At 33.6% G+C, this 22,789-nt stretch overlaps 1 protein-coding gene across 1 annotated transcript in view; it reads left to right on the top strand.

The window, feature by feature from the left end:
- LOC128024996 (cGMP-dependent protein kinase 1) overlaps positions 1 to 22,789 on the top strand; it is a 153,378-nt gene that overhangs the window by 71,601 nt on the left and 58,988 nt on the right. Inside the window, exons 4-5 of the mRNA XM_052610931.1 lie at positions 17,319 to 17,424; positions 19,445 to 19,508. Of these exons, the coding sequence (XP_052466891.1) occupies positions 17,319 to 17,424; positions 19,445 to 19,508 (170 nt within the window). The remainder of the gene's footprint in view (positions 1 to 17,318; positions 17,425 to 19,444; positions 19,509 to 22,789) is intronic.

Raw genomic sequence — 22,789 nt, 5'->3', positions numbered from 1 at the left:
CTCAATTCAGCGGGGCATGGAGTTGATCAGTTTGTGGCACTGCTGAGGTGATATGGAAGCCCAGGTTTCTCTGACAGTGACCTTCAGCTCATCTGCATTGTTTGGTCTCTTGCTTCTCATTTGCCTCTTGACAATAGCCAATAGATTCTCGATGGGGATCAGGTCTGGTGAGTTTGCTGGCCAGTCAAGCACACCAACACCATGGTCATTTAACCAACTTTTGGTGCTTTTGGCAGTGTGGACAGGTGCTATGTCCTGCTGGAAAATGAAATCAGCATCTTCTAAAAGCTGGTCAGCAGATGGAAGCATGAAGTGCTCCAAAATTTCTTGGTAAATGGATGCAGTGACTTTGGTTTCCAAAAAACACATTGGACCAACACCAGCAGATGACATTGCTCCCCAAATCATGACAGATTGTGGAAACTTAACACTGGACTTCAAGCAACTTGGGCTATGAGCTTCTCCGCCCTTCCTCCAGACTCTAGGACCTTGGTTTCCAAATAAAATACAAAACTTGCTCTCACTTGAAAAGAGGACGTTGGACCACTGGGCAACAGTCCAGTTCTTTTTCTCCTTAGCACAGGTAAGACACCTCAGGAGTGGCTTAACAAGTGAAATACGACAACTGTATCCAAATTCCTTGACACGTCGGTGTGTGGTGGCTCTTGATGCCTTGACCCCAGCCTCAGTCCATTACTTGTGAACATCACTCAAAATTCTTCAATCGATTTTGTTTGACAATCCTCATAAGGCTGCGGTTCTCTCGGTTGGTTGTGCATCTTTTTTTTTTCACACTTTGTCCTTCCACTCAACTTTCTGTTAACATGCTTGGATACAGCACTCTGTGAACAGCCAGCTTCTTTTGCAATTAATGTTTGTGGCTTACCGTCCTTGAGAATGACTTCTGGACAACTGTCAGATCAGCAGTCTTCCCCATGATTGTGTAGCCTAGTGAACCAAACTGAGAGAGCATTTTGAAGGCTCAGGAAACCTTTGCATGTGTTTTTGAGTTGATTAGCTGATTGTCATGTTACCATATTCTAATTTGTTGAGATAGTGAATTGGTGGGTTTTTGTTAAATGTTAGCCAAATCATCCCAATTAAAAGAACCAAATACTTAAACTACTTCAGTCTATGTGCATTGAATATATTTAATACCCAAGTTTCACAATTTGAGTTGAATTACTGAAACAAAATGAACTTTTTCACGACATTCTAATTCATTGAGAAGCACCTGTAGTTAAGTGAAGTGAAATACAGCCAAGTATAGTGACCTATACTCAGAATTTGTGCTCTGCATTTAACACACAGCAGTGAATACACACCCAGAGCAGTGGGCAGCCATTTATGCTGCAGTGCCCAGGGAGCAGTTGGGGGTTTGGTGCCGTGCTTAAAGGAAACTCAGTCGTGGTATTGCTGGTCCGAGACTAGAACCCACAAACTAAGGAGTCAAATTCTCTAACCACTATGCCACGACTTCCCCAGATGTATGTAATGTTATATGTATTAGTCAATTGAAAACATATTTCTTTATAAAGCACATTTAAACAATAGACACAAAGCTTAAAAAGTTTATAAAAAAATGATAAAAAATAATAAGATAAGCACTTATAATATATAATATATTGTTATAATAATAATAATAATAATAAGAATAATAATAATAATAATAAATTAATAAAAAATGAGGAAATTTTCCATTAGGGGAAAAAAATCTATATCAAAGAACAAATAATATATGTGTGCCTGATTAATATGAACTTTTTTTTTTTTTTCCTCTCATCACAGTGTCGAGCCATAAAATGCACTTCTTCCTTTGCTATAATGAATGAACTGTGTCCGACAGGATCCTGGCATCACGATAGCCTGTTTGTCTTAAGAGACTAAATGTAAGAGAACAATGAAAGTCTGACTGCTTCTTAATATGGAAGGAGTCTCTTTCCAGTCTCAGGAGAACAGGAGAAGCATCATCATACAGCTGAATGTTTGAATTGTGATGGACGAAGCTATTTCTTGTGGGAAGTAGGTTGAGGGCTGCTCTTCTGTGACCTGCATGAGTATTAAACCTCAGGTCTCTAGAGAAGAGCCCTGCCAATCATTTCTTGGTGGCGAAAGGGTTTTCTGGAGAGTTCCTCTGAACGCGACTCACTGATGCATCTCAGAGCAAAAGCAGCCCGTGTTTGTCATATCCTCTGGCAGTTTAGAGAGGTTACCTGGTAACCGAATGCTCTAATCCATGGTCGCACAGCCATGAAAATACATTTTGACGGCAGTCATGCTGCTCTAATACATTTGGGTTAGTTTGTATGCACACAATAGAGCAGCGAGTCTGCTTTACTTTCAATGCATTCCTTCTGTTTTATTTTTAATTTTGCTGAATTCTTTCTCATGAAGGAGCATATCCAAACTATTTTCTCATATTAAAACAAGTTTTGTTGATGCAAATGTGGTCATTTTGTGGTCAAAGGGAAAGTTTTTGTGATCATACGCTTAAAGGAATATTCCAGTTTAAGTATAAGTTAGGGTCTTTTGACACATTTTGATTTCTCACAGAAAATGACTTTGTCTCATCCTTCAGCTTGCAAAAACTATTGAGAGAAAAACTAATGCTGTATGCATATACAAATCTATTGCATGTACATTATCAACACATTTTTGTTTGTTTTATGTGACAGAGTTTAACTTCTGTTTAACCCAGAATATTTATTTAATTATTGGTTTAATATTAAATTCAATGTAAATCATGATACATTTAGTTCAAAAGCAGCTTTACAGAAAATTCTGTGTTAAAATTATGAAGTATTGTGTTTGTGTTGAAGAAATCCCAATATGTCAGTAGTATATGTTATATTATAACATATAATAAGCCATAATACATGCTATGCAATTAGTTAATGTCGTCTATTCAGTTAAGCAGACACAATGAACAGACGTTTGGAGGTTTAATTTTCTTTGAATGTACACATAAATCCAATATATAATTTTTTTTCTTTTCAGTATACAAGTGTTCAACTGAAAAGTTTCACTGAAAATAGTTTTAGCTTTATTGCTTTAATTCATGTTTTATTGATTTCTGATCTTTGTGTGAGTGATTCATAGACTGTGTTCTCCTGGAGTGACTGCAATTATATTCTCTGTGAAGGCATTTGGCTGCAAAGGTGAGATATTATTCAGTTTGCCCTCAAATAGAAAGTGACATCTAGATGTCTGGATTCAACAGTCTGAACAAGATATCGCTAATTTGATTGGTCCGACAGCTGTAGGACAGATGGAAGAATCTTTAAAGGAATAACACATACACAAAGAACTAAATAAATACAATTACCAAATATAATACAAATCAGAACAGATTTGGAGAAATTTGCCATTGCATCACTTGCTCACAAATGGATGTTCTGCAGTGAATGGCTGCTGTCAGAATGAGAGTCCAAATAGATGTCTTGTGAAGTGAAAAGCTGCATGTTTGTTAGACACAAATCCATCATTAAGACATTTTACCTTTAAACCATTGCTTCTGGCCAAAATATAAGTCATAATTAATAATAACACTTCCTCCAATATTTCAGTTTGAAGCCTTAATGCCTTAACAATGGATTTGTTTCTTACAAACATTTCACTTCACAAGACATTAATTGATGGATTGGAGTCGTGTGGATGTTGTTATTATTTTATTTTATTTCTTTTATCAGCTGTTTGGACTCTCATACTGACGGCACCCATTCACTGCAGATGATCCATTGGTGAGCAAGTGATGGATGACTACACTTCTCCAAATCTGTTCTGAAACAAACTCATTAATTTTAGGTTAGATCTTGTCCAAACAGAAGCCCTCTAGAAAGAAAATGCTCTTTCCCATAAGAACACCTGCCCCTGGTTAATAACAGCAACTAGTAAAACATGTTTGTTTTTTTTCCTTTAAGAGCTGTTTAGTTTAATCATCACAGAACAAGCTTTTAAAATGCATCATCATAGGAATAAAACTGAATCTGCATCAAAAAAGTAGTGAAGTACAAAGGAAGTCATTGCTGTGACTAGGTGGGTTCTTGGATGTTCTGATTTGATCAAAGGTACCTGGCTTAAAAAGTTTGAAAACCAAACTACTGCTTCTCTGCACAGGAGAGATCATTGACTGTCAGAAGCAATAAATACACTTGGGGTGTTTGTCAAAATCAATGAAAATCCCCTCATTCTCACCTTGGTAGAACAAAACTGACATGTGTTATGATTTATTTATAGAATTGCACAGGGTTGTAAATATATTGTATTTTATGCTGCTGTTTACCACACCTAGTCACATTTTAGAAGTGCTCAGCCACAGCGGTGCACAATGGTTCAGTTGACATGGAATAAATAATAGAATGCATGTAATCTACTGTGTATTTCCATACATGAGTTTATGTTAGGGAAAAGGGAGCGTTTACTAAAATAGTTTGGAGAGGCAAAAAGAGAGCAGAAATACAGGAAAGATATGGTTTGAAAGACTGTTTAATATGCAAGACACGAGTGTCACTAAAGCATATTAGATGTATTATTGTCTCTCTGCCTCTATATTGCAAAAGTATTTTTCTCTTCTGAAATGGAACAAAATGCAAATGTGATTTGATGTTTTTTTTTTCTTGGTCCAATCAGCATAACTATCATACAGAGATATAAAAAGAAAAATGGTGGTTGTTCTGGCATGCAGGATAATTTAAGAGTTTGAGCCAGTGTAGTTCATTAGATGCTACTGCCAAATGATTTGTCTAGGCAACTAACAAAATATATTTTTATTTTATATTTATTTATTTAGAAAAATACAAGTTTTGTGTTGGTGTTGGTGAATTTATATTTATATTTAGCAATAAGAAGCACAGAATAAAAATTTAATTTTAAATCCACGCATAATCTTCCTCCCGCAACAAAGTGTTATTAATTTAAAGACTTTTTGTTTCTCAAGTGGTTTTATATAAGAAGATGATCAGTCTTTTGCCATTTTCTAGGCACACCAAACCAGGAATTACCAAAGACCGTAAATAGGCTGTGGATTTCTTAAGAGGTTTTTATCATTCGGTCACAAAGGCATCTCACTCTTAAGTGTAATCTATATTTTGCAGCATAACTTAACCAAATAAATTAGTGTAGCATTTAATATGGTTTAAAGGGTCAAGTAATTCATCTTAAATTACAGTTAGTGCACTTGAATTCAAAATATGGCATTCACAACACGACTGCGGCTGCTCTCAAGGGATAGCTTTAATTTGTTAACTAACAGAGATAGATAGACCTTCTGAAATGGGCCAAATAATTGCTTTGGACAGCGTTCAGATATCAGTTTGACAAAATTCCTTTCCTCAATCTAATAACAGGTCTCTGTTTACTGTACACATAGTGAAATGCACATGCCTTTCATTGCTGTGGCATCCTTTCATAGGCTTCTGTAATTTTTTAGCAGCTTTTGAGTGCAGTTTCCTATATATTTATCTATTAGTCAGTTGTGTCATTTGAAGCCTGAGCTCCATTCTTCTGTAAGAGATCCCTGCAGCGAACTCCTCTCACTGTAATCACAACAGACTGTATGTTTCCAGTAGTAATTGCCTCAGATGTGTCTGCTATGTTGGAAACAGACTTTTTTCAAGATTGTGTGTCAGAATAACTCCTGTCAGTTCAATTGAAAAATTTTTTTTCTTCTTGTATTTGGCAATTAATACAATTAATGCTTTAATACAAACAAGCACAAACCCATGATCTTGATTTGTTTACTGTTTGAGATACAGGAACATAATTATATATTTTTTTCATTAGAGTGACAGTATAGCTTAGTTAAGAGTTTTCCTCACTGATTTTATACTATACACTGCCAGTCAAGGTTTTTATTGTAATGTTTTTCATGTTACATGCTCACCAAGGCTGCATTTATTTGATCAAAACTACAGTAAAAACAGTAATATTGTGAAATAATATAAAAATCGCAAAAACACTGTTTTCTACTTTAATATATTTAAAATGTAATTTATTCCTGTAATGCAAAGATGAATATTCAGCATCATTACTCAAGTCTTCGGTGTCACATGATCCTTCAGAAATCAATCCAATGTGCTGATTTGCTGCTTAAAAAAATTCCTTATTATTATAAATCTAGAAAGCAATTTTTTACTGCTTTAAGGGTTAGTTCACCCAAAAATGAAAATTAACCCACAAATTATTCACCCTCAATACATCCTAGGTGTATTTGACTTTCTTCTTTCAGACGAATCCAGTCGGAGTTATATTAAAAATTGTCTTTGATCTTTCAAGCTGTTTCATGGGACTCAGCGGGTGTTGCAGTGCTTCAGCCCAAAAGAAGTGAAATAAAAACTGCCTATCAATAAAAAAAAAAAGTATATCACATGGCTCCGGGTAAACAAAGTCCTCCTGTAGTGATTCGATGCATCTTTGCAAAAAAAAAAAAAAAAAAAAAAAAAAAAATTTAAAATGCAATAATCAATTTTATCTAGTTTGAGATCACTGGTGTACACAGAAGCAGCTCAGGGTGGATGATGTATGAGGTCGGAGTTAGTAACTGCCATTTAAATGTTTGGAGTAATTTTTAAAATTATAATAAGAAAAGAGATGCATTAAATTGGTCAAAATGTTATAATTTAAAAGACATTTATAATGCTACATAAATGTATTATTTCAAATACATTTTGTTAATTTTATATTTTACAAAAATATCTTAAAAACAAAAACAGTTTTCAGATTTTATAATAAGAATCATTATTAATAACACCAGTAATAACTGATAATATTTGAGCAAAGATGCTGGAAAACCAAATAACTTTTGGGACCTGAAGGATTTTTCTGCAGAACAGCGGGCAGTGTAACTGTCCAGTACAAAAAAGGGACTCATGAAAAAGACTAACAAACAAACGAAAAAATCAAGCGTATGTAAACTTTTTATAAAAAAATTTATAAATTCAGCTATTATTTTCTCATGTGGACAATGTTAACGTCTTTGTGAAATTATCTTATGCAGGTCAGTAATAAATAAAAAGAATCACATTTAGCACAGTCCCTCTTATTTTGATAATATAATTAACATTTTGCAGATATTGCAAACTGTATGTAAAATTTTGACCACAACTATATATGCAGAGACAAGTTGCTCTAAATAGACAGATTTATTAATTATATTCAGTAAATGGCTGGAAATTATGTAGAGCCCTTGCTTAGGACTGAATGTTTAATGTGTTTTGACCTGATAAACATTTAAGAACACTCTGCTCATTTCTCTCAAAGACTTCAAATCACATCATTGTCTAATACAAAAACATTTGACATCCAATTTGACAACCAACTGACATGAAAGCAGAAGGTACTTAGGTCTCCAGATTTTCCCCGTTTCAGTGATGCCTCGTTTAATCAGGTTGACAGAAAAGCAATCTCGCATAAGAGTGCTGCAGTGATTCGTCATCATGAATAACATTAAGACAGCTAATCAAGAAGTAGATTAGACTTGATTTAAGTTGACCGATCATCCTCTCTGCTGTGCCACTGTCACTTGCTTGTTTTCTGTGTTTATTCTCCTCCCCAGTGTCTCCCACCACACATTAAACGGGTTTGATTGACATGAGGCTGGCCGCTTTGCTCGTTGAACAATGTTGAAAGTTGGCTAACAGCTTGATGACAGATTAAAAGTTGCCTCTGCTTTTATGATATTGGATATTCATCAGAATAACAGCAGCTAACATCTGCTCGGAACTGGCTCTGAGCCAGCTGTATTATTGTCTTACCAATCGTGTTTATCATTGGGGACTTTATCATTATGTTATTGGCAGGAGTTTTGTAATTACCTACGAACTGAACATTTCCAAAGCAGGAAGACCGGAGCATTGTGGTACATCTCACATGTGTTATTCTAGCCGCTATCGTGACGTGTATTCAGGGCTTGTTGATTAGAGGTTTGACCTGTTGGCATGATCCTAAAAGAACAGTTGGTTCAAATAAGAATGCTAATTCTGTCAGTGAATGAGAGCTGCCAAGCTTCTATAAATGGTGTAAAAGCACTATTCAAGTTCATGAAAATGGTCCATGATTCATGTGACTCATGAATTTTATTTTAGATCTTTATACAATAGTTTTGTGTGAGAAATACTAAATGTAAGTTGTCACTCTTTGGATCATTGTGTGAATTTGAGAGCAGAATTAAGCTAATCCAATTTTGTGAATGAATACTTATTGTGAACTAGATCAACTGATTCATTAAAAATATCTGACTCAGAAGAACAATTTTGTCTTGCATCCTCAATATGCACTAAGAAGATATGTTAAGATTTTCATTGTGTGATTGTCTACCCAGGCTCACTGAAACATTAACCCCTGTCTACATTTCTGCAAAAATGTACCTATACATATGAATTGGGGCAGTTTCCCATTGAAATAGATGCTAGAAGCAATCAAACTTTTATTCCTTTTCACTCAAAGTATGACTTACAGGGCCAGAGTTTCTGTTAAAAAAAAAGCCTAATTTTTGACTTCAAAACATGCTGCAAGATTTGAAAACTGATACTTTTAATTGTTAGTGTCACATGTACTGCTTCATATTTCATGAGTTTTCTAATTCAGGAGGTTTACTCAGCAGCTCATGTGATCCGGCATTGCACTTGTGAGGTGAAGCGTTCCAGTATGAATCCTGTGAATCTAAGGTTTGACAGAAAAGCTCAAACCCATGAATAAGGAAGTTAAAATAACACAGTTGCATCAGCAAATGCATTTGTATATCACTTTTATGTTTTTTAACACTATTAGGTAGCTTTAGGGTTGGGTTTGGTGTAGGGAATATTTTCAAAACTTTTTAGCAACACTCCCTGGACATTTAAATTCTGAACTGCTGCAATATACCTGAAAACAGAGCAATCCGTGCCTGTACCGAAGTAATAAAAACATGCTACAGTCACGTATTGATTGAGCATTTTAGTGCTGCTCACTGTACATTTCACTTTGAAATTGCCACGAAACGTACAGTAAGGTAGGTAATATTGATTCTGCAGAAACGACGACACAAGCACAAGTACTTTTAATGGCCAGTAGTTTTTACCATGTCAATTTGCCAAGATAACAGCTCTTAGTCTCTCCTTTGATGCCTGATGAGGTTAGAGAACACCTGACAAGAGATAGAGACCATTCCATCATGCAGATCACTTCAGACCCTTAAGATTCCTAGGTTCATGCTGGTTCTTCTCCTCTTCAGTTCACCATACTCATTTTCTACAGGGTTCAGGTCAGGGATCTGGGATAGAATTAATGTAAAACCTTCATTTTGTTCTCAGTGACCCATTTTTGACCATTGTCCTGATGGAAGAGCCAGTAATGGTGCCATTATAAGATTTCTAACTGTTGGTATTTGATAGAATCCAAGATGCCATGTGTCTGAACAAAATTGGCATGGGGTAAGTTTTTATTTTTATTTATTTATTTTTTGTCCCTGTATATCCCTTTAAACCAATATTGTGTGTACTAATTTTATTAATATTATTTTATTTTTTTCATCTGACCATAGAACACAGACATATTCGAAGTACTAGTAGTGTCTGGCAACTGGATATGCTGGAGTTTGTTTTTTGATGAGAGCAGATGATTTTTTTTTAAAACCTTCCTACACAGCCTGTCGTGATGTACAGTAGGTGCTGTTTGATATTTATTTATTTATTCCCTTGTTTTTTGGGACCCAAGACTCAACTGATTTCTGTAACTTTCCAGCTGTGTTCCTTGAAGACCTTGGAGAGTCTTTGGCCACAATGTCTTAATTATTTCCTGATGGTGGAATGGCATTTTTTTTGTTTTTGTCTTTATTCCGTTGTCATTTAGGAGCTTGTCAGTCAAAGTCTTTCACTTATATTGGAAAGTCTAGCCATGTTCCTCATAAAATATTTCAAGTGCTTCATGTTTTTTGCTCAAGGGCACAGCAGTGATTTAGGAACTCAACTCTTCTATACAGTATGTGGCAGTACTTTCTGGTATTCCGGTAGGAATTTTTTGTGTGTGTGTGTATATATATATATATATAATTATAAGAATTATAATAAATATAACCCTTTCAAGAAATTAATTTTAACGTATTTTTTTTAAGCTGGGTCAATAACAAAGTTAAAATGCATGTTCCAACTTAGAAATATTTTTTTGTAGGTTTCATATGTTTTTGAAAGCCAAAAAAAAAAACTAGAAACTTTCAGTTAACAGCTTAAGTATCTATCCACCGCATTACCATCTTCCCTGCAATTTTATTTGGGGTTCTTATTATCTTGTGGCATTGACACAAGATGCATTTACATATGCTTGTAATGGATTTTTTTTACATCATCACGGACAAAATGTTTTATGAGAATGAAGCATCTGCAAAACTAAGTGAATCAGGTGCTTTCATCTCTAATGTGATTTGCAATATTAATCATTATTTCTTGGTCAGGCTCATTTTGGTCTCTGCAGGCATTACTGGGAACTGAAAATATCAAGGGGATATGTCTGCCGGCTTAGCCAAAAATGAGTCTGACGAGTTTAATTTGTCCTCTGATACCACAGAGCCTGTCTCAAGCACTTATGCTTGTGAAGCAGAGGCTTCTGGGAGTTATTATAGTGGTAGTCTTGCATAACCTCAACACTTTAAATTGTACCCATGTTAAACCTCCACATGTATTTGAATGAGGACTTCCTTTTTAAAATTCATGCTGACAGTGATGGACAAATTGAATATAAGTTATATTTGCTGAGTTGATGTGACTGGAATGAAAGTTCTTATTATGTTTTACTCTCTGGTATGAAAGCATAGGCATTTCAGTGAAATTCTTCATATTTCAAAGTTAAAATCTGTGTTTCACTCTCAAATATTTGGTAAAAACAGATGTTGAAGTGGGAAAAGATACTGTTGTTTTTACACTATAAAAAATATTCTGTTAATTATGCGTTAAAAAACCCGCAGTTGTGTTTGCCAGAATTATACCATAAAAAATACGGTAACACTGTTTTTTGTTTAACTGTTTTATACTGTAAAAAATACAGCAACACCATTTTAGGATTAACGGTTTTACCTTAAATGTACAGTTTAATATTGTAATTTAACTGTAATTATATGATATTAATATACCAACTTATTGAAGTGTAAAGTTTGTAAAGTTTACAGGAAATTACCGTTTACCATTTAACAGGTTTGTACTGTAGCACTTTTACAGTTTTTTACCGTTAAAATCACTGTCATTTTTTACAGTGTATGCACATGCTGTCTGTGTTGTTTCAGTGCCCAGTTCACTAAAGGTTCACTATTTTAATAAAAAAAAATGTAAACTGATTTCTGTGATGCAAATCAGAATTTTACGGCATCAGTACTCCAGAATTGAGTGTCACGTGATCCTTAAGAAATCATTCTGATGTGCTGATTTGCTGCTCAAAAAACATTTCTTGTTATTATCGGTGTTACAGACAATTGCTTCATATTTTTGTGGAAACTGTGAAACACTACCATTCAAAAGTTTGGAAGAAGATAAATACATACGTACTGTACATGCATACTTTTATTTAACAGGAATTGTTAATCATTACATTGATCAAAAGTGACACTGAATACATTTATAATGTTACAAAAGACATACAGTATGAAACTAGAAGCTGTAATCTGAAGATTAAGCTTGAATTTTAAAATATATTACAATAGTAAACTAGTTAATTGTAATATTGCATAATATGCCATTTTACTGTATTTTTGATTAAAGCAAAAAAGAAAATAAAAGAAAAAAAAAAACAGTAAAAACAATAATGTTGTGAATACTATTATTATTGTTATTCCAAACATTTGACTGGTAGTGAATGTAGTATTATGCTTTAATTGCACATACCATAACAATATTTTTCAAATGTCCTTTCTACTTTGTTTCTTTGCAGCTTTGCAATTTCATGGTTAATTTATTGTGTTACCTGCCACTTCCTCATGATTCTTTGTGGTATTGATTAGCTATTTCTGAGTGAAAATTGTTCCACTTTTTTCGGTGCAAGTGTGCTACCAATAAATGTGAATCAGGAAATGTCATGCCTTCATAAAAATGAACAGCACACATGAAGAAGTCATCTACTAATATTTTTTTCTATATTTTTAATCCCCAACTGTTAATATTGTTTGAAAGGCTTCTACAGATCAGATGGTTTTGAATTAAGTCAGGGTGCAAAGGTTTCTACCAGTTCTACAAGAGATGTGTCTCTTTGTATGTCAGTTAGTTGTTCTTCCTCCCTGTCCTAGCGTGCAGTTCATGGCCAGAATAGCAACCTGAAGTCACAATCTGGCTACATAATGCTAACTATTCCCAGACACTAAAGAGCATTCAAACCCTCCATTCACGCTCATCATTTCTGCTCCTTTCCTCAACGTTGCCAATATCCTATAGAGAAAGAAGATTCAATTGGTTACCTTGTATCGCTGCTGCTGACATTAGTGACGGAGAGAGTGATAAAAAAGAATCAATACGTGCTGCTTGCGTGAAGTATTCCTGTCGATAGTCTCTCTGGGCAGGCAGTGCTGTAATTGCTTGGCTCTTATTTGAGATGCTGTTGGTCTACAGTAGTAATTGACCCCAAATGTGACCTGCATTTCATTATTAAAGAGACAGCTACTAAAAACACTATGTGAAGATGAACTCTTTGACATCAGGTGCTACACATTACACCATGTCTTTACTAGGTGCCACTGAAGGTAGTACCAGTGACTGGCTGTTCAAACTAAAATGCTGTGTGTCAAGACAAAATCTGAACTTTTTTAATGTTTAAAAAGGATAGTTCACCCAAAATACTTTCCCCTCAGCTCATTCGAGATTTGGATTAATGTAGCATCACATCAGTTGCTCACCATAGGATCATCTGCAGTGAATGGGTGCCGAACCGTCCAAACAGCTAATAAAAACATCATAATAATCCACAAGCTATTCATATGATCCCAGTTTTCCACAAATAATCCACATGACCCCAAATAAAGTCTTTAAGTTTTTCCAAAATAAAGTTTATTTGCATTGATGCCATAGAAGGACCATTCAGAGTTGCCCAAAGAATCCAAAGAAAAGAAGCTTTTTTTTTTTTTTTTTTTTTTTTTTTTTTTTTTATAGCGTGAAGAACATTTCAATTATCTAAAGACCTCATGATTTCATGGTTGTTAAAGGGAACCATCAATGCCAATAAAGACCTTTTATTTTTATTCAGTGGCATATTAGTTTTGGCTGTTTTAAAATCGGTTTTGAGAATCATTGCATTTCAAAATACATCATGACATCTCATCTCTACAGGAAAGAGATGCTGGAGCTTTTATCGCACGTCATTTTGTCATCACACATCTGGCTAGGTCACATTGTTATTAGAGTCCAGTATTGATGTCCTTACTTAAAACATTCAGATAACTGGTCTTTGCGGCACTGAAGATATCTGCTTTAATTTACACATTACATTACAATGACTGATTGTATTTTGCATTGATGATAACTGTTAGCGAGGCCTGTCTGTGCTGTTAATGATTTCTGGAGTAATTGCACACCTGTATAAAAGCACACTGGCAGAACAAACCCTCATGAAAGAGCATCTGATCTATAATCTTCATTCTTAGGATCTTAGATTTATTACTACAAAATCAACATCCTTCTAATCAATGCCATGACAAGGGATCAAAAAGAGCCTTGTGTTATACAATCAGAGTGTAAAGGTTCCTGTGGAATAGATTTTCCCCCATCAATGGAGGGTTTGCAGGATCTGAATGACAAGAACAATAGTGTGGCTCGTTACCAAACCACTCAAAGAGACAAACAACCATAAAGACGTTTAATTTTCTGTCTTGTATTTTGTCTCCCATTGAACAGTAGAGACAGACCAAGTACTCAGTCAGTATTTAATAAGGTGTTGGGAAATGGTTTTGATGTGGATTCATGGATAATTAAAGCCCGAAGCTGTGCGGCACATTCAGATTAAACAAGACGTTCTGGTCCAAGAGCAGCCAAGCGGCAATGTTCTGTTAATTTTGTATCAAAATGAGCCAAATGGGCCCGTCTACAATTGTTCGGTGAAGTATGATTTTTTTATTCTAATTTTGATTCACTGCCATTGTTATTTTGACTTAAAAGCAGCATCTTAATTGGGACCACTTGTCTCAAGTGTGGTTGCCAATTATATTTGCTTGCACTGCTGTCAGTTCACGATGTAGATGCCTTAATTCCTCTGGAGAACAGCATGTGCTCAAACTTTGTAATTTTTATGTCTCAAATGGTGGTAATAGTAATTGGTACTGCACAGTATTGCTAAAAATATCTAAATCTCAATGTTTTTCAGCTTTTTGATGATATACAGTATGTCTTAGGATTTATTTATTTGATCTGAAATATACGTTTTTTTTTTCTTTCTTTTTTTTTTTTTTTTATAAGAGGACTTATAATCAAAATATAAAACAATTTTGCCAAGTAGCTTAAATATTAAAGCAAGGATACATTTCAGTAAATTAATGAATGAACAAACAAACATGTTGGTATATATGTAGATAAATATGTAGGTATAATAATCATATATTTGTACTTTATTAAAATCTATTTAAATTTTATCATATGAAATATTTTTATCAATAAATTAGAATGTCGTTGAAAAGTTAATTTATTTCAGTAATTCAACTCAAATAAATTCAATGCTCACAGACTGAAGTCATTTAATTCTTTGGTTCTTTTAATTGTGATGACTTTGGCTCACATTTAATACAAAAAAAAAAAAAAAAAAAAACACCAGTTCACAATTTGAGTTGAATTACTGAAATAAATGAACTTTTCCACGACATTCTAATTTATTGAGATGCTCCTGTATATGATATTTGGTAAACATTTTTGCTTATGTTAATTTTGTTAAGTTATTCATTTTGTGTATAACATATTCATGTGATACAGTGCATTTACATTAGATTATTTTATTAAATTGTTTATTTATATTTAATATTTCTATATTGTAATCTTTATAAAAATACACTGTTTTAACTAAATAAACATTCTCATTCATATGGGTATAAACACACACACACATAAACACGTGTGTGTGTGTGTGTGTGTTAAAATAAATAAAATAATAATAAATATATATATAATATATACACATATGCACACAAAAAGTTACACTTAATTAAATATTTATTGATTTACAAGTTCATGGACAGTTTGCTAAAGTGAAATTATCTTTTTTTTTGCAACGTACACAATCTCAAAATGTCAATATTCTTGACTTTTATATCATGAACTAAATCACCCAGTCCTAATGGTTATTTGATAACTAGAAAGAAGTATGTGAATTTGTAAGGTTGTTACAAAACCCAGACGTTTTTGGACTAGCAGAATTCCTGTCCTATACAATAAATCCATCATAATTGGTCAAGACTCAATGGGTTTAAAAGTACAGTATTAAAACAAAACACTAATTTAAAAGCTAGATAACGGTTTCTACATGAGATAAGGTGTATTAACGTGGACATAATGGTTGCTCTGCAAAATGATTAAAGAGTGTGAATTTTGTTCTGAAAATGGTCTTGTGAAGTGTTTCTTGTCAAGTATCATTTGCACTCGCTCAATTATGGTGCAAGTGTTGCGTGCTCATAAATGCGATCCTGGTAAATGAGGGCTTATTGAAAGGGAAACACTTTTACTGCTATTTCATATGATTGCATGAGTTTGCATCCGTAGATGTGCCATCATTTCGGTCCTTCAAGCAATAAAGCGATTTTAGTATTGTTCTTCAGATGCATTGCAGATCTTTACAGTGATTGGGTAAAAATAAAGTTTTTGGCTGTGATTGGAATAGCATAACAATATGCTATATTAATATTTTCTAATACTCACTTGCATAATTTATTGTTCAAAAATGAGAACACTGGAGTCTGTAGTGGACAGTCTGACATATAAGGCTTATAATGTGGTCCCATGAGTGAGCTGTAAACAATATAGCTCTTCTGAAGAAAGTTTATGCTAATATCTAACTTCGACCTGTCAGATTTTGAGGCCTTTTCATAAAAAAAAAAAAAATAAAAAAAAAGGGGGCAAATCCCCCCTCCTGAAGGCATGTCTTAGAGGACAAGTAATATATTGGTACTGTCTTGGAGCATTCCTAGACTGAAAAATCAAGTCGGCTGAAACTAAGTGAGTGACAATGACTTTAAAAGTTGCTTTGTGGGGAACGTGAGGATCTGCAAATCATTTTGCAAATGGATTAAGGTTTCTTTATGAATTTAGACTGAAGTTAATTACTTTCTTTTTATGAAAAGGATCTTAATTGTTTTATTTACCCAATTCTTATAAATAAATAGGACAATTGAAGATTAAGGTGTCACACTTACTGTGCTGGTAAACACACATACAGTAGATGATGAAGATAAACAGGCTTTAATAATCCACAGATAGGTAAATCCACACAGAGGGAAGATTTTTAACACAGGTTACATCGAAAGGACCCGACAAACTCAAACTGAACAGACAGGAACTTTAATACTAACTAAAGGACAATCCAAACTAAGATAATGACTAGACACACCTGAACTGAATGCCGAAATCAAATCCAAAACCATGACAACAAGACAGTGATAACGGTGCAAACTAACTGTGACATAAAGTTTATCTAAAATAATAAACTATTGTAGTTTTTAATTTATATTTTCTGTTTTAATTATAGTTAAAGTTTTATTGTTTTTGTCATTTTTGTATATATATATATATATATATATATATATATATATATATATATATATATATATTTTAGCTGAATTGCTGAAATAAAAACGTTGTTATATTTTATTTTGAGTTACTGTTTATATTAAAAGTTTTTTAATTATTTCAATTCTTGTTTCAGAATTATAATAGCCCTATATAGAATATTATGTGTATTAAGAGGCTTTTTAATAAATGTATTAAATTACATTCACTTTAATTGTGAAACAGGTGGAGCTACCAAAGTTTGTAAGATTAATTAAACATACGTTTTTATTTAAATGCTTTTACTTAGGCATCGAAAGAAATTCAGTGGATTTATTTTTACATTTAATTCATAATTAATTTAATTCAGATTGGACATTTAAGAAATGTCAAGTGATTAGCAATGTTTGTACTGAGAAATGATTGTATGTGACAATATGGTTTATGTGAGCAAAACACCACAATTTCTCTTCTAATTATATATCGACAGTGATATTGTTAGCGCATATTTTTATACATAATATATTATGTTATTGTAGATAAGCAGATAAAGATAAAAAGATAGGTTTGGTTAGATAATTGTGTGTGTGGGTATTATTCACTTATTTATATTCACATTTTGTTCTCTAGCCCTCACAAATGTGAAGTTATGGGCCATTGACCGCCAGTGTTTCCAGACCATCATGATGAGGACCGGACTCATCAAGCATGCAGAGTACATGGAGTTTCTGAAGAGGTGGGCTGCTTCTCCTTTTCCTTTCTGTTTATTCTTCCTAACCCCTGATGGAAGAGGTCTGTCCCTCACTAGTATGCAATAAAAGAAATAGATTTTCTTCATGAATGAATAACACAGAACTGAATGGTTACACAATCACAGATAACTCAGGCTTTACACTCGCTGTCCGTTGCTGTGTAACGTTAATCCTCCGGGTTATGAGTTTTGATTGTAATATTTTGGAAGGTGAAATGGCATATTACTCTCAAATATTTCTAATCAACTCTCGTTTTATTTCAGCGGTTTTTCTAAGGAAAGTGAAATGTGTGTTGGTTGGACACAGACAGAGGACACATAATGATTAGAGTGCCGTTGCTTTCTGTAGATTCTCTCTGTTAGTTTACATCTAATTCATCTCCTTCCACTCACATTTTCCACTCAGAAAATCCATGAGCTGTTTATACATAGCTTTGTTTTATTAGAATATTCTTATTTTTATTAATTGATATGGATTAGTCTACAGTCCACCATAAAAATGCATTCACACTCATGTTCTCTCCCAATAATTTTGCCAATTTTATCATCTGGTAGGCAAAAAACATAAATCTGACTGCATCGAAATGTAACGCAAACTTAGAATTGCAATAAACCATTGGATTTGATGGTGAAGGATGAGTTGTGGGAAATCTCTAATGAAATATAAGCAATAGTAATAGCATTAGCAAACACCAACTACAGGAAACTGTGGTCTAAAAAAGACAACAACGTTATGGTTTCATGCGTAATGAATTATTGAATCCTTGAATGAAGAGGTCAGGGTTTGTTTGATTTTTTTTTAAACAATCATTCAATCATGGACTACAAAGCGTCTGGTGACACAAAACAGTGACATTTTGCAATACGATTCTCAAAGAAACTTACATTTCCCCAGAGGCCCCAAACCAGCATTACTGAAAACCACAGGATGATGATGTCAAGGCATGGAAAGAACTTGGCTTTTGAAGGAAATGTAAGATGCCTATGAGCTGCATGGAGCAGTGAGAGAGGAAGTGTTGCATTCAGAATCAAAATACTGTTGCCCCTCATGGACAATGTGACTGCAGAAATAGATGTAAATTGTGCTGTATCCTTTGAGGAGTTTAAGGTATTCAGAAGTCCATATTCACTCATGAATATGAACTATAAAAGTGCATTATGTTTGCTCCAACTACTGTAAGAGCTATATTTCTGGCACATTGAAAGTCTAATTCATTTTTGCACATATTTACCCTTTATGTTCTAACACTATATAGTCGATTTCATCATCATCTTTCATTATGAGAATGAACATTTCAAGTGTCAGAGGCAAAAAAAAAAAAAAAAAAAAAAAAAAAAAAAAATATATATATATATATATATATATATATATATAATATATATATATATAATATATATATATATATATATATATATATATATATATATAAATAAATAAATAAAAAAATAATAATAATTGTGTGCTAGAAGTAAATAGAATCAGTTTTGATTTTATGTTGACTAGCTAATTTAATGTCCCCTAGCTAATTTAAATCTGGAAAACCATATATTTTTAATTTGGAGATTTTTTGATTCTACTGAGAGACAACCGAGAGATTTTCCAGTAAAGTTATTTCTGGTTGACTGGTTTTCTTAGCTATTGAAAATGATTGGCAGCCCTTTTTTTTTTATTTTTTTTTTATGAAAACCTGTGAGAAGTCCACCCACACCTCAACCTGAGACATTATTTCTGAGACTGCAAAAGTGTGCTGGTGTTTTTTTTTTTTTTTTTTTTTTTTTGCAATTACAATGTTCATTTAACAGCTTTGATAGATTTTCATGAATTTCTGATATTACTAAATTCATTTCATAAGACTCACATACTTTTCTTTTGCAGCCCATTCTTTTCAAATGAACACTCGGCTGTTTTTCTACTGGTCACATATGATACTTTGTGACCTGACGGAAACAGCTTGATTTGCTGGCTTACAAAACCTTAAACTTTCTCTTCATCTTTTTTTCACAGCGTTCCAACATTCCAAGGCCTTCCAGAAGAAATACTTAGCAAGCTAGCTGATGTGCTGGAGGAGGTAATTCACTGAACTCTGTTGTATAAAACATTGTGTATTATCTCAAAGAAGCCTGTTAACTCATAGTTCTTTACAACAACAAATGTATACTCCATATTCTATTAAACATTGGGCTGTCATTCATTAAATATCACTAGGCAAAGGTTTTGATCAAAAAGGTTATTTATTTAAAAGGTCTTATTTTGTAAAAGGTCTTAATAAAGTTTTAGATATATACCCTAGTAAAAAGTAATACATTTATTTCATACTAAGTATAGTTCAAATCTATTGATTTATTTATTGACATATAACTCATGTAACTCAAAAAAGTAACTTTATTTGGCATAATGCTTGTGCACATTGCACATTTCTTAATATTAAGTATTAAATGTGTTTAATGTCACTTTTAAAGAGGACGGTCTGATCTTTGAATAACATCGGTCTTTTAATGCTAAATATTTAAAGTGCACCTGAAGTATACTTGCAATAGTTCCACATTAGCAAAATCAGATATACAAAGAATAGCTTTAATTGACTTCAACATTACTTCCACAAAATTAAAATGCATTAAGTGCTAAATTTGGCAATTTAGCAAACTTTAAGTATACCAAGTTTAGTTTACTAAAAGTACAATTGCAGGGTATTTTATGAAGTATATAATTTTTCTTTTTTTTTTTTTTTACTATACTTAGCATGAAATTCATGTATTTCAAATACATTTAAGTATATGCATTTTTCACTAGGGTATGTGTGTCTGTGTGTGTGTGTATGTGTGTGTGTGTGTGTGCTAGAGACCAAATGGAGAAAACAAACTATTTTATTTAATTGTCCATTTTCATAATGTTGGGAAAGTAATGGAATTAACAGAGTAGCCTTGGGACATCCTTGTTAATTAAGAATGCATCAATGAATTAAAACTGCTTTGTTTTATTTGCCTGAAGGCCATTCATAACTTCACATGCTTGTGTTTACAATGCAGCTGTTGGTGCCCTAATATAATACACATCATCACAACCCAGTGCATTACAATAAGTAATTAGTGCTTGCAAGCAAATCCCTGTTTTTTTATTATTTTTTTTGTTCATAATTTATTTTGTATGAAACCACAACAACAGTCGTAGATGTACTGTTTAATCTTTTTTAACTCTGCATATACTGTATATTAGTGGCGGCTCCTGACAATTCTCTCAGGGGGGGCAAATGTTTTCTCGATTAATGAGGATAGGTTAACCATTCAAATGATACATTAACGGCTAGTTAAAGATGTAAAGGGAACTGAATTACTATAATATAAATTGAAAAATAATCTGACATTAGGAATCAATCTCTTTTTCTCCTTGTTTCTATGTGTGTTAACATAATTCAGCACCCACCAAAGTCCCCCAGCAACCACCCACCCACCCTGGTCCGCGATTTAGCCCTCGTAACGCCATTTCTCGAATTAAATAACATATACATATATTTTACTGTCTCCTTCATTGTTTAAAATTGTATAATCTTCTTGTTAATCCACCAATTCACATTTACAACTTTGTTTGTAGCTTAAAAACATGGATTGATTTTCACATTGGTCTGAATAAAAACAACAGACCAGCTGATTAAAAATGCACATTCATTCTCTACCAGCAGGAGGTGCTTTCAGAATGGCAGAAATAATGTGGTTTCCCTGGTAACGGAAGTACACAAACCAGCAACTGACTTTGAAACATGCAACACACATATTTATTCAATTAAATCATACCCTTTGTAAGTTTAATCGTCACATTAAAGCTGCAATATGCGATTTGTGTAATTGACCACAAGAGGGTGCATTTCCAACAATAACAAAGGCGAAGCTTGATGACGCTATGAAGCAGGTGACGATGGGAGATACCGTTTTTAATACGTTTTCACCATAGCAATGTATTTAAATTGGATAAACGAATCATGATCACGGATGAGGTAATTTATTAGTTTTTGTATTACCTGTATATCTGATCGTATTATTTTATGTCATCATAATGAACTGCAAGGAACATGAAATGTTATACTACATGTAACCCCTCTCTCCTGGGTCCTCTGTGACGCTCTTCACACTCACGACAAGTGGGGCTCGAACCCGGGTCTTCGGCATGGGAGGCAGATGCACTAACAAGGAGGCTATATGGCTACAGCTAGATCGGGGAGTGAGGTTTACCTATGGTTAATGCCGTGTTGTTTACCGTGCTCAAACCAATCGTTCTAAAAGTAAATTTGAACGAACATTTGCAAGTAATGACTAAATATATTTTTAACAACACATATCCGATTGTATTTAATTGTACTGCCATAATCTCGGTCACCACACGTGATAAAAATCCTTAACTTAGTACAAAGAGCAATATAACAGTCCATTTGGCATGTTATGTTAATTTCTCACAGGTAACGTTATTGATAAAAAAAAATGCTACAGTGACAGAATGTACAGGCATGTGGTGTAATTCATATCTATTAAAATCATCTTTACTGTAACTATTACGTTACTTGTACAATAACAAAATAAATAAATGAAAATGAAATTAATGAAAATTATTACAAAAAATATTTATTGACAAACTTTTTTCATGACTAAGGAAAAGTGCCATCAAACCTTCTCCAGTATGATCTGTAATAAATCCAAAGACTCAACAAAACTTCTGTGCCAAAATACAAAGACTTGTATATCATTTTGATATAAAGACATAAATATAATTTGGAATTATTAGAATTTATATAAGGAATTTCTCTGTCTGCTTCTGAGAGAAGCTATTGAGTTTTACCAGTTTTTACAATGTAGAGAATGTGTTTATTTTTATGTAAGGAAACTAGATCAAATAAACCATGCATACTGTATGAGTTGGCATTGTCGTTATTTGTGCTTAAGTGCAAAAATTCTGATATAATTTCTCAAGTGATAGCAATCATGATCAATAATTGCATTTATAATGTTAAGGAAAATAATTATCACCCCCCGGAATATGCGATCGTATTTTAGTTTCACTATCACTTTCGAGATTTGCGATTGCACGTACTCTGTTTATACTATAGAGCAGCAGTACTTATCACACATTTTACGAGATTAAATGTTTGTCAGTGGAACTTGAGGATCTGCAAATCATTCCCCATCGTTCTCAGTCATCTCTCATTACACAGTGTCTACACCGGACGTGAATGTTGTTGTGTGGCACTGAGCTGCATTAGCTAAAGTCTGTCTAATTTTGTGTCAGCACGTCATAAACAGAACGTGGCAGCAGTTTACTGTCAGGGATTTGTGGTGTCATGCCACGCTGCATCCAGTGTAGACA

This window comes from Carassius gibelio, chromosome A12 (assembly GCF_023724105.1).
Source record: "Carassius gibelio isolate Cgi1373 ecotype wild population from Czech Republic chromosome A12, carGib1.2-hapl.c, whole genome shotgun sequence".
Lineage (NCBI taxonomy): Eukaryota > Metazoa > Chordata > Actinopteri > Cypriniformes > Cyprinidae > Carassius > Carassius gibelio.
This window is presented reverse-complemented; position numbering and strand designations above follow the sequence as displayed.